Source organism: Colobus angolensis, unplaced genomic scaffold, assembly GCF_000951035.1.
Source record: "Colobus angolensis palliatus isolate OR3802 unplaced genomic scaffold, Cang.pa_1.0 Scaffold25, whole genome shotgun sequence".
Taxonomy (NCBI): Eukaryota; Metazoa; Chordata; class Mammalia; order Primates; family Cercopithecidae; genus Colobus; species Colobus angolensis.
The window spans coordinates 3,006,212-3,018,778 of NW_012115710.1; the positions used below are offsets into that span (position 1 = coordinate 3,006,212).

Genomic DNA, 12,567 nt, shown 5'->3' on the forward strand with positions numbered 1-12,567 from the left:
TTTTGGCCAGGTTTGGTGGCTCACACCTGTAATCCCAGCACTTTGGGAGGCTAAGGTGGGTGAACCACTTGAGGCCAGGAGTTTGAGACCAGCCTGGACAACATGGTGAACCCCTGTCTCTACTAAAAATACAAAAGTTAGCCAGGCCTGATGGTGGGTGCTTGTAATCCCAGCTACTCAGGAGGCTGAGACACGAGAATCACTTAAACCCAGGAGGTGGAGGTTGCAGTGAGGTGAGATTGTGCCAATGCACTCCAGCCTGGGCAACAAGAGCAAAACTGTCTCAAAAAAACAAAACAAAACAAAAAAAAAACCAAAAATTAGCCAGGCCTGATGGTGGGTGCCTGTAATCTCAGCTACTCAGGAGGCTGAGACACGAGAATCACTTAAACCCAGGAGGTGGAGGTTGCAGTGAGGTGAGATTGCACCATTGCACTCCAACCTGGGAGACAGAGTGACACCTTGTTGTCCGAAAAAAAAAAAAAAAAAAAAGAAGAAGGAAGGAAAGAAAGAAAGAGGTGAAGTTAACTTTAATAACCCAATGTATCCCAAATACAATCATTTCAAAGTTTAATTAATATAAAACAATTATGAATGAGATACTTTACGTTCTTTTCTTGTTTTCATACCAAGTCTTTGAAAGCGAGTATGTATTTTATACTGACAGCACATCTCAATTTGGACTAGCTACATTTCAGGTGCTCAGTAGCCACACGTGGCCAGCAGTTACTGTATTGGATAGCACGGGTCTAGAGGGAAAGATGAAGGCTGTTTTGTACGGTTGGGCAGGTTGTGCACTGCATAAAGATACCACATCTAATGGGGGCACTCCATGTTACAGACATCAGTTTTGGCAGTTTTCAGGAATGTGGTAGTGACGTGTCTTGTTTCAACAAAATCTGTCATATGACAGTTTTCCAGCAAGTGCTGGTAAAATATCTTGAGGAGGGAAAAGAGAAATCTGGTAGGTATTTTTACAAGAGAATATTTAATACAAGGGATTTATTACAAAGCTGCTGGAAGGGCTGGAGGAACAACAAGGTTAAAAAATAAGATATAAAACTCCGTGGTCAAGAATCTGCATAAATAGGGAATATTCAGAGGGCAGTAAGGGTTAACCCCAAAATGAAACATAGTTTTAGGATAGTAAACAATAAGGGTAAATATTCAAAAAGGTGGTCGGGGAGCCTCCTTGGAGAGGTGGCATGTGAGTGGAGAATGGATGACACAAAGAAGCTAAACTCATGAAGTTTAAGGGGAAAGAAAAGGCATGTGCAAAGGCCCTGAGGCAGAAAGGAGTTTGACTGATTCAAAGAAGAAAAGGAAACCAATGAAAATGGAGAACAAAAGTGGAGGAAACAGTAGGAAGTGAGGCTGGAGGGGTAGGCAGGGGCGAATGTTCTACCAGTATTTCCTGGTCACCAACACAGAGCTTCCCTATGTTCTAATGGAAGCTGTATCTGCTGAGGAAGACAGAATTTAAAATCAAACTGTTACATCAACCAGCACCCTCCTTTGTATCCAGGCTCCCAAAGGATCTACAGCGACGTAAGTTAACAAGCTCTCATTAGCAGGGTGTGCGTTTCAACAGTAGATAGGAAGCTGGGCATTCAGGAGTACTCCCGTCCCACGGCTACAAACAGCTCCCCCCAAAATTGTACAAACCTGACAATTGCAACAACTTCCCAGCTCTCCCAGTTTCTTCTCTGTGCCCTGGGTGTAGGGGTGGGTGGCGAGGGGGGAAACTTTTAACAGAAGAAAGCACATCTCGGCCAGGCGCAGTGGCTCACGCCTGTAATCCCAGCACTTTGGGAGGCCAAGGCAGGCGGATCACAAAGTCAGGAGATCAAGACCATCCTGGCTAACATGGTGAAACCCCATCTCTACTAAAAAAAAAAAAAAAAAAATAGCCGGGTGTGGTGGCAGACACCTGTAGTCCCAGCTGCTGGGGAGACTGAAGCAGGAGAATGGTGTGAACCTGAGAGGCGGAGCTTGCAGTGAGCTGAGACTGCGCCACTGCACTCCAGTCTGGGCAACGAATGACACTCTGTCTCGAAAAAAAAAAAAAGCACATCTCATTCGAATGGTAGCATTTAAAACTATTTAGCCTTTCTGTAGGCAAGGTTAGTGTCCTGTTTTTCCAGACCTCAAGGTGTTTTTTTGTTTGTTTTTTCATACTGGTGTGTGGTCTGGGTGTGACCACTAAAAGCTGCAAGCAAGAAATAATAACAACTACAACAATACTAATACTAATAGTATGAAAATAGTAGCATCTGGCTAATTGCTGGACACTGTTTTATGTAGTTTGCATGCCTCCACTCACGAACTCATTCACCTGTTATTATTAGCCCTATTTTACAGACAAGGAGCCAAGGCTCAGAGCAGTTAACTAACAGCCTCTCAAAAGAAACTCTGCAGAGGTGTTAAATTTTAAAAATAATGAGAGAAATGAAACCACAAGAAAGTTGAAATTTAGAGGTCCAGGCAGCTAAGCTTGTTTGCCTTGAAACAGTGTCTGCTACTGAGAAAAAGACAAGTCTTGGCTTTCCTAATAACTGATACCAGGACTCTCTAATTATTCACATTTTGCATGCATATAAATAAGAAATGAGGCAGTGTGCAACGGCACATGCCTGTAATCCCAGCACTCTGGGAAACTGAAGTAGGAAGATCACTTGAGCTCAGGAGTTCAAGACCAGCCTGGGTAACTAAAAATAAAAAATAAAAATACGAATTGTTTTTATTTTAGTAGATTTTATTCATTCCGCTTACATAATTATTGTAGTATGTACATATTTATTTATCTCTAACAGAGATAGATATTTCTTTTCTTTTTCTTTTTTTTTTTTTGAGATGGAATCTCGCTCTGTCACCCAGGCTAGAATGCAGTGGCACCATCTCAGCTCACTGCAGCCTGCACCTCCCAGGTTCAAGCATTTCTTCCACCTCAGCCTCCCAAGTAGCTGGGATAACAGGCACCCACCACCATGCCCGGCTATTTTTTTTTTTTCCCCCGTAGAGGCGGGGTTTCACCATGTCGACCAGGCTTGTCTTGAATTCCTGACCTCAAATGATCTGGCTGCCTCAGCCTCCCAAAGTGCTGGGATTACAGGTGTGAGCCACTGTGCCCAGCTGGGAGATAGATATTTCTCTCTACCTCAAACAGAGATCCATTCAAGCTACTTTTCATTTTCTTCATAAATATTAGCCAAGTGGCTATTTTGCACCAGGAATGGTTCCAGGTGCTGTGGATATGGCATCAGGCAAAACAGACCAAAAACTTCCTGCCACATGGACTTCATGCTCCCCAAGTGGGAGACAGGCAATAAAGAGATAGATAAATATGTACTATTTTCTTTTTAATTAGCCGGATGTGGTGGCTTGCACCTGTAGTTCCAGCTACTTGGGAGGCTGAGGTGGGAGAATTGCTTGAGCCCGAAAGTTTGAGGCTGCAGTGAGCCATGATTGCACCACTGCACTCCAGACAGCAGCCTGGATGACAAAGCAAGAGCTTTTTGTCACAAAGAGAAAGAAAGAGAGAGAGAAAGAGAGAGAGAGAGGAAGGGAGGAAGGGAGGAAGGAAGGAAGGGAGGAAGGAAGGAAGGAAGGAAGGAAAGGAGAGAGAGATAAAGGAAGGAAGAGAGAGAGAGGAAGGAAGGAGGAAGGAAGGAAGGAAGGAGAGAGAAAGAAAGGAAGAAAGAAAGAGAGGAAGGAAGGAGGAAGGAAGGAAGGAGGAAGGAAGGAAAGGAGGGAGGGAGGGAAGGAAAGAGAGAGAAAGGAAGAAAGAGAGAGAGAGGAAGGAAGGAGGAAGAAAGAAAGGAAGGAAGGAGAGACAAAAAAGTAAGAAAGAGAGAGGAAGGAAGGAGGAAGGAAAGAAGGAAGGAATGAAGGAAGGAAGGGAGGGAGAGAGGAAGGAAGGAGGGAAAGGAGGGAAAAATGACTGTTGAAGAGCAGTGAGTATTATTACAGGAGGGTAATTATAGGGAGATATGGGGAATTGAGGACAGGAAACACAAATTAGTCCGAGCGAATGGATTTCTACTGGGAGTGATTCTGCCCCCTAGGAGACATTGGCAATACCAGGAGACATATTTGGTTGTCACAACTGCGTGGAGGGCATTACTGGCATCTAGTGGTAGAGGCCAAGGGTGTTGCTCCACATGCTATGATGCACAGGACAGGCCTCCACAACAAACCATTATCCAGCTTCAGATGCCCACAGCGCCCAGATCGAGAAGCCCTCATCCAGGGGCTGAGAACTGTATTTTTGTGGAAGGGAGATGTAAGCACGGATTGGTGGAGAGTGAGGAAGGAGGGCGTGTGTCCAGTAAGAGAAATAAGGCCTGCACAGGCCGGAGGGGAGAGTGAGGGAGAAAGAGAGGTGGAGAGACACACAATGAGGGAGACAGCCTGGAACAGAAAGTAGAGACAAAGATTCCAGATGTGGAGAGGAAGGGTGACAGACCCCCGAAGTGATGTGTGGACAAGAGGAATCTGGAAGAGGAAGAGTGAGTGGAGAGTGACAAATGGGGTCTAAAGGTTGAACTTGGAGGCCGGGCGTGGTGGCCCACGCCTGTAATCCCAACACTTTGGAGGCTGAAGTGGGCGAACCACTTGAGGTCAAGAGTTCGAGACCAGCCTGGCCAACATGGTGAAACCCCGTCTCTACTAAAAAATACAAAAAATTAGCCAGGCGTGGTGGTGGGCGCCTATAATCCCAGCTACGTGGGAGGCTGGAATGGGAGAATTGCTTGAACCCAAGAGATGGAGGCTGCTGGGAGCTGAGGTCGGGCCACTGCCCTCCAGCTTGGGCAACAGAGCGAGACTCTGTCCCAAAAAAAAAAAAAAAGTTGGATTTGGGGTGAAATAGTAATAACATTCTCCCTCTCTCTCTTTTTGCCTGCGTCTCCATCTCTTGTCTTTTTCTGCATCTCTTCATCACTATACTTTCCATCTCTGTGTGTCTGTCTCCATCTTCTCCATCTGTGGACATCTCTGGGTCTCTCGTGTCTCCTTCTGCCCACCTTGCCACATCTCTGCCTCTCTCATGCCTCCCTTTCTCTCCTGCAGGGTGATTCTGGGGGGCCGGTGGTCTGCCACGGCTCCCTGCAGGGACTCGTGTCCTGGGGAGATTACCCTTGTGCCAAGCCCAACAGACCAGGCGTCTACACCAACCTCTGCAAGTTCACCAAGTGGATCCAGGAAACCATCCAGGCCAACTCTTGAGTCATCCCAGGACTGAGCACACCGGCGTCCCCACCCGCTACAGGGACAGCCCCGACACTCCTTTCAGACCCTCATTCCTTCCGAGAGATGTTGCGAATGTTCATCTCTCCAGCCCCGGACCCCATGTCTCCTGGACTCAGGGTCCGCTTCCCTCACGGTGGGCTGACCCTGTTTCTCTAGCTGAACCCTGGGAACAGTTTCCGCAACTGCCCAGGATGGGGGTTGCATCCCACTCTCCCTGGGGCGCTTTCATCCCGAAGCTCAGGGCCCATCCCCTCTCTGCAGCTCTGCCCCAAATTTAGTCCCAGAAATAAACTGACTGAGAAGTGGACTCTGCGTGTGTCTCCTCCTCCTCCCTGTGCAGGGTGGCTGTGAACAAGTCACATCTCCCTCTGCAGGCTCGTGTGTTTTGTCTATGAGGTCACTTGCGTTATGAGAAACAGAGGCCCGGTCGGACTACTTTCACCTTCTTCATAAATATTGGCCAGGTGGCTATTTTTTATTTATATTTATTTATTTATACTTGTTTTGCGATGGAGTCTCACTGTCAACCACACTGGAGGGCAGTGGCACAATCTCGGCTCACTGCAACCTCCACCTCCCAGGTTCAAGCGATTCTCCTGCCTCAGCCTCCCAAGTGTCTGGGATTACAGGCGCACACCACTATGCCCAGCTAGTTTTTGTATTTTTAGTAGAAACAGGGTTTCACCGTGTTGGCCAGGTTGGTCTCGAACTCCTGACCTCAAGTGATCTGCCCGCCTCGGCCTCCCAAAGTGCTGGGATTACAGGCATGAGCCACCACACCCGGCCCCAGTGGCTATTTTGCACCAGGAATGGTTCCAGGTGCTGGGGATAAGGCACTGGGCAAAACAGACCCAAAAATTCCTGCCTTGTGGAGCTCACATTCCAGGAGTGGAAGACAGACAATAAAAAGAGAGATGATTGGGAGGCCAAAGCGGGCAAATCACAAGTTCAGGAAATCGAGACCAGCCTGGCCAACATGGTGAAACCCCCTCTCTACTAAAAATACAAAAATTAGCTGGGCATGGTGGTGCGCACCTGTAATCCCAGCTACTCAGGACACTGAGGCAGGAGAATTGCTTGAACCTGGGAGGCGGAGATTGCAGTGAGCTGAGATCACACCACTGCACTCCAGCCTGGCGACAGAGCAAGACTCCATCTCAAAAAAAAAAAAAAAAAAAAGAGAGAGAGAGAGAGAGAGATGTGCCATAGCAGTTATGTAAGTGACATGAACACAATGAGAGCAGAGCATGAGGCAAGAGAAGAAATGTCGTGGGTAGGGGAGTCTCTACGTTGGATGATCAAGGAGGGAATGGGAAGCAGCATAATGCCTCCCTCCCACCTCAAAACGCCATCTTAACTTCTGGAGCCTGTGAATATGTTACCTTCTATAGCAAGGGGGCTTTGCTGATGTCATTAAGGGCCTTGAGATGGGGAGATGATCCTGGATTACCTGGGTGGGTCCAGCGTGATCAGAAAGGTCCTTATAAGACAGAGAGAGAAAGATCAGAATGAGAGACTGGAAGATGATATGCTGCTGGCTTTGAAGACAGAGGAAGATGAGCTCGGCGACTCACACCTGTAATCCCAGCACTTTGGGAGGCCAAGGCAGGTGCATGGCTTGAGGCCAGGGGTTCAAGACCAGCCTGGGAAACATAGGGAAACCCCATCTCTAACAATAATAATAATAATGAAGATGAAGGAAGGGGCATGAGCCGAGGAATATGGGCAACCTCTGTAAGCCGGGAGGACGTGGGAATGGACCCCCCCCGCAGAGCCTCCAGAAGGAACCAGCCCTGCCGACCACCTTGATTTCTGCCCAGTGATATCTTTAGGACTTCTGACCTCCCAAACTACAAGAGAATAAATCTGTGTTGTTTTAAGCAACTAGACCCTCAGTGATTTGTTACAGCAGCCACTGTAACAAACACAAAGGGCCTCGCTGAGGAGGTGGCATTTGAGACTGAGAGGATAAAGAGTGGCCAGCCCCAAGCAGGGCGCAGTGGCTCACGCCTGTAACCCCAGCACTTTGGGAGGCTGAGGCAGGTGGATCATTTGGGGTCAGGAGTTTGAGACCAGCCTGTCCAACACGGCGAAACCCTGTCTCTACCAAAAGTACAAAAATTAGCCGGACGTGATGTCACATGCCTGTAATCCCAGCTACTCAGGAGGCTGAGGCAGAAGAATCACTGGAACCTGGGAAGCGGAAGTTGCAGTGATGCTGCAGTGATGCAGTGAGCCAAGATGGTGCCACTGCACTCCAGTCTGGGCGATGGAGGGAGTCTCTATCTCAAAAAAAAAAAAAGGGGAGTCAGCCCCAGGAACATCTGGGGCACTGGTGTTCCAGACAGAAAGGAGGTCAAGTGCCAAGTGCCGAGATGGGAGCATGGAGCATGCTGGACGTGCTCCAGGAGCTGAAAGAAGACCCATAGAACTGGACACTAGTTTTTTTTCTCTGAGAAGCTGGGGAGTCATTGGAGATTTTGCAGCCAAATCTGGTTCATGCACAAAGGAGATCATTCTGGCTCTTTGTGAAGAACAAACTGGAGCTGCTTGTTGGCCAGGGTAGAAACGGGAGGTGGGTTATTGTATTAGTCCATTCTCAAGTTGCTATAAAGATACTACCTAAGACTGGGTAATTAATCAAGGAAAGAGGTTTGATTGACTCGTAGTTCAGCATGGCTGGGGAGGCCTCAGAAAACTTATGATCGTGGCAGAAGGGGAACCAAACATGTCCTTCTTCACAGGGCGGCAGAAAGGAGAAGGGCAGTGTGAAGGGGGAAAATTATAAAACCATCAGATCTTGAGAGAACTCACTACTATCACGAGAATAGCATGGGGGGACCGTCCCCATGATCTAATCACCTCCCATGAGATCCCACCCCAAGCACGTGGGAATTACAATTCAGGTTAAAATCCAAGATGAGATTTGGGTGGGGCCAGGGGCCAGGCCATATCAGTTATTGAAAAAATATTCACGAATTTAAATTGGAAAATGTCAGGGCAGAAGCAGCTGCCTGTGGGATCTCTATCCCTTCTTCCCTAGTTACATGTCTTTTACAATCTCTTTCTTCTCATCCCGCCTCTGTTTTCTCATTACATTGACTGCCTGTTGCCTGTCAAAGCATCTCCTGTCTTCCCCATAACTGGCTCCAGTTATTGGGTTTTCTTAGTTCATAGCCCCTAGAGAAAAAAAAAAAATTTGGTTGGCTGTCCTAGGGTCAGATGCAGATTCTGTCTCCAGTCTCAAAAGTGGGTCCAGAATGCAACATGGATCCCCCAGCCACCCCTTCATCCATAGCAGTGGGCAGGGCAGGGCCCTTAAGAAGGTTGTGGGCATAGCAGTCATTGAAATGGACAACACATCAACGGACAGATATTTTAGTCTTCAGCACTTTCTGAGTGACCTGTGTAAAGGTCATTTGTACTTTTACTGGACCTCAGTTTTTCTACCTGTAAAATGGGAGGATTGAAACGTAATGATCTCCACGTGCCAATCCAGCTCTAAGATTCCTCCAGATACTCAGGGGTGGTTATAGAAAGTCACTCCAGGGAATACTTTGGAAATTGAACACTCTAGAAAAGGAATTACACTAGAAAATTTTGTCAGTAACAAAATGCCCAACTCAAAGTGGATTAAGAAATAAGGATGTGGGCCGGGCGCAGTGGCTCACACTTGTAATCCTAGCACTTTGGGAGGCCGAGGCGGGCGGATCACAAAGTCAGGAGATTGAGACCATCCTGGTTAACACAGTGAAACCCCGTCTCTACTAAAAATAGAAAAAAATTAGCCAGGCGTGGTGGCGGGCACCTGTAGTCCCAGCTACTCGCGAGGCTGAGGAAGGAGAATGGCATGAACCCGGGAGGGAGAGCTTGCAGTGAGCCGAGATGGCGCCACTGCACTCCAGCCTGGGCGACGAGCGAGACTCTGTCTCAAAAAATAAATAAATAAATAAAATAAAATAAAGAAGAAATAAGGGTGTGTATTATTTCACATAAGAAGAAGCCCCAAAAGAGGGAAGTACTATGGTTTGGTGATTCCTACATTATGTCCTTAGGAACCCATCTTTCTTCTCTACTGCCCTCTGCATTCGTTCATTCATCCATTTATTCAGCTCATGAGCACCTGTGAAAGCCAAGCAATATTATAGACACTGGGATAGACTGATTAATAAAGCAGACACCAAACCCCTGCCTTCCTTAAGCTTATGTTCTAGCAGGAAGAAGAAAATATGTCCGCTTTCTCCTTCAGGCTTGTAATCTCGTGGCTGTAAAATGACTGCCACAGCTCCAGGCATCACATTCTCACGCACCGTGACAAAAGGCAGGAAGGAGAGACTCTGCTGGCAGAGCTCTCTTCAGTAGGAAAGAAAGTCTTTTCCAGAGTGCCCCCACACCCCTGGATCTGTTCTTGGGTTGAGCTCAGTGACCACTCATTGGAGAAGGTCCCAATGCTGACACTCTAGCTTCAAGAGAAGCTGGGAGAGTGAGTTTCTGACATTTCTCTGTCACGTCTTATTCCTTACCAGCAAGGAAGAAGAGACAAGAAGTGTCTGCCTGATGAACAGTCCACGATGGGAGAGAAGGACACATACATCAAAATGATACAATAATTGTCACCGTTATCTTCCCCTTTGTGTCCAGTCATTTACAAGTCCTCACAACTTTTCAGGGGAACATTCCAGAAAGGCTGGGGTGCCAGGGTGTGTGGTGTGTTGTGAAAATAGGGGCAGATAGTACTGGGTGACAGTTGATTTTTGTTTGTTTTGTGTTTGTTTGACAATGATTTTTGTTTGTTTGTTTTTGTTTTTTCTTTAGACAGAGTCATACTCTGTCGCCCAGGCTAGAGTGCAGTGGCATAGTCTCGGCTCGCTGCAACCTCCGCCTCCCAGGTTCAAGCCATTCCCGTGCCTCAGCCTCCCAAGCAGCTGGGACTACAGGTGTGCACCACCACGCCTGGCTAATTTTTATATTTTTAGTAGAGACAGGGTTTTGCTATGTTAGCCAGGCTGGTCTTGAACTCCTGACCTCAGGTAATCCACCCACCTCAGCCTCCCAAAGTGCTGGGATTACAGGTGTGAGCCACCACACCGCACCTCAATTTTTTTTTAATATTAAAAAAAATCTAGATAGGAGCAGAATCCTAGCTAAGGAGCAGTCTTGAGCACGTTTTCCAAAATGATGTTTCTGGTTAAGCTGCTTTGAGGAACAAGTAAGAGAAGATTCACACTGTCTTCAATAGTAAATAAAGTTTTAATTTCACATATCAAGAAATCCAGGTAAGGGCAGCTCCAGACACAGGGCGTCAGGGCTGCCTGTGTCTCTGTTTCTCTCTGCTTCTCTTGGTTCTCCTCAGTGGGGGGTCATCATCCCTAAGATCAACATCTGTAGTGGGTCTGTCTTTGAGAAGGATGATGCTTTTCCAGAAACCACCCCAGCAGAATTTTATCTTATTCTTACTGGCCAGAATTGGGTCACATGTCCTTTGCTAAAACAGTCACAGACTGCTGGGACAGGGTGGGGAGGGAGGTGGAGAGGTTAACATGGTCGATTTGAACCAAACAGGATTATTCTTTCACGGTGGAGTGGAGGACCTCCCCTAAAGCATGTCGAGCTGCTCCTTGAGAGAAATCAGGATTCTGTCATCAAAGGAGAGGAGGAGCCACCAATGATGTCTGTCCCATGGATGCCCTTGCAGTAATGTTTTAAATTAACTTTTATTGAAAGACAATGAGCGTAAAGAAACGTGCACAGGGCCGGGCACAGTGACTCACGCCTGTAATCCCATCACTTTGGGAGGCCGAGGCGGGCGGATTACCTGAGGTCAGGAGTTCGAAACCAGTATGGCCAATGTGGCAAAACCCTGTCTCTACTAAAAATACAAAACTTAGCCGGGCTCGGTGGTGGGCGCCTGTAATCCCAGCTACTCGGGAGGCTGAGGCAAGAGAATCGCTTGAACCCAGGAGGCGGAGGTTGCAGTGAGCCAAGATCCTGCCATTGCACTCCAGCCTGGACGACAGAATGAGACTGTTTCAAGAAAACAAACAAAAAAAAGAAACAAGCACAGAAGTATCATAAATGCCAGTGAATTTTCACAAAACAGAGCACACCCTTGTAACCAGCATTCAGAAGGAGCCATGGAACATAAGCAGCTCCCCAGAAAAACCAGTGGGGTCCTCCTTTCAGTCACTACCTTCCCCGCCAAGTGTAGCCAGTTCCACTACTACCTAACTCCCTCGCCTGCAAGGGTAGCGACTTTCATGACTTTTCCCCAAGTGTAGCAACTTTTGTAGCTTCTATCACCATAAATTAATTTTGCCCATTTATGAACAACATATAAAAATAAATGTATTTATATAGATAGAAATATAATATGTTTATATAAATAAAAATAATCAGATCTTGTGAGAACTCACTATATTATTTTGTCTTTGGCCTTTTTTTTCTTTTTTTCTTTTTCTCAATATTACATATTGTGTGGTTCACCCAGGTTTTTGTTTATGGTTGTAAATGTTTTATTCTCAATTATTTTATTATCATTGCACAGTATACCGTTGTGTAAATGTACTCTGATTTATTGATCCATTTTTTTAACTACGAGGAGATATTTGGGTGGTTTCTAGTTTCTTTAACAGTTGTAAAGGTAATACACTGGTGGAACAATTGCTAAAACCGTGATGAAAAGAAGAGAGGCCGGGCATAGTGGGTCACACCTGTAATCCCAACTACTTCGGAGGCTGAGGCAGGAGGATTGCTTGAGCCCAGGAGCTTGAGACCAGCCTGGGCAACATGGCCAGACCCCGTCTCAAGAAAAATAAACAAAGAGTTTAGGAGAAGCAGTGTGCTTGGTTCTCTGCCCACCAAAGATGCGAGCACTATCCCCACGCTGATTGTTGCTAACGGCAGAGCTTGGATGCATTTTTTCATCAGGTTCAGGCTCAAGGGCAAACAGGTGAAGAGAGGGGAGACGTGTGTGGACTAAGAGGCAGAGGTTGGTGTTTTGTGACTTGTCTGACTTGGCACAGGGCAAGCTGGGTGCAACTGAGATCTACTTATCATTCTTCCCACTGCCTTACCGGCGAGCCCAAGTATTGCTCAGATTGGCACATGACCTGGATACATCCGGGTGGCCGCGTAATCCAGTTCTAAGCAATAAGACAAAGCTGGAGTTTCTGGGGAAGTTTTTGTTTTGCTGATAAAAGAGAGAGAGTAGGCCGGGCACAGTGGCTCACACCTGTAATCCCAGCACTTTAGGAGGCTGAGGTGGGTGGATCATGAGGTCAGGAGTTCGAGACCAGCCTGGCCAACATGGTGAAATCC

General features: G+C 47.0%; 1 protein-coding gene across 4 annotated transcripts in view; it reads left to right on the plus strand.

Annotated features, from left to right (window-relative positions):
• The window catches only part of KLK5 (kallikrein-related peptidase 5), a 10,417-nt gene extending 4,856 nt beyond the window's left edge, over positions 1 to 5,561 (plus strand). For all 4 annotated transcript variants that reach the window (XM_011946287.1, XM_011946285.1, XM_011946286.1 and 1 more), the window contains one exon: positions 5,071 to 5,561. In XM_011946287.1, coding sequence (XP_011801677.1) covers positions 5,071 to 5,226 — 156 coding nt within the window. In that variant the 3' untranslated portion in view covers positions 5,227 to 5,561. The remainder of the gene's footprint in view (positions 1 to 5,070) is intronic.
• Positions 5,562 to 12,567: the final 7,006 nt, after the last annotated feature.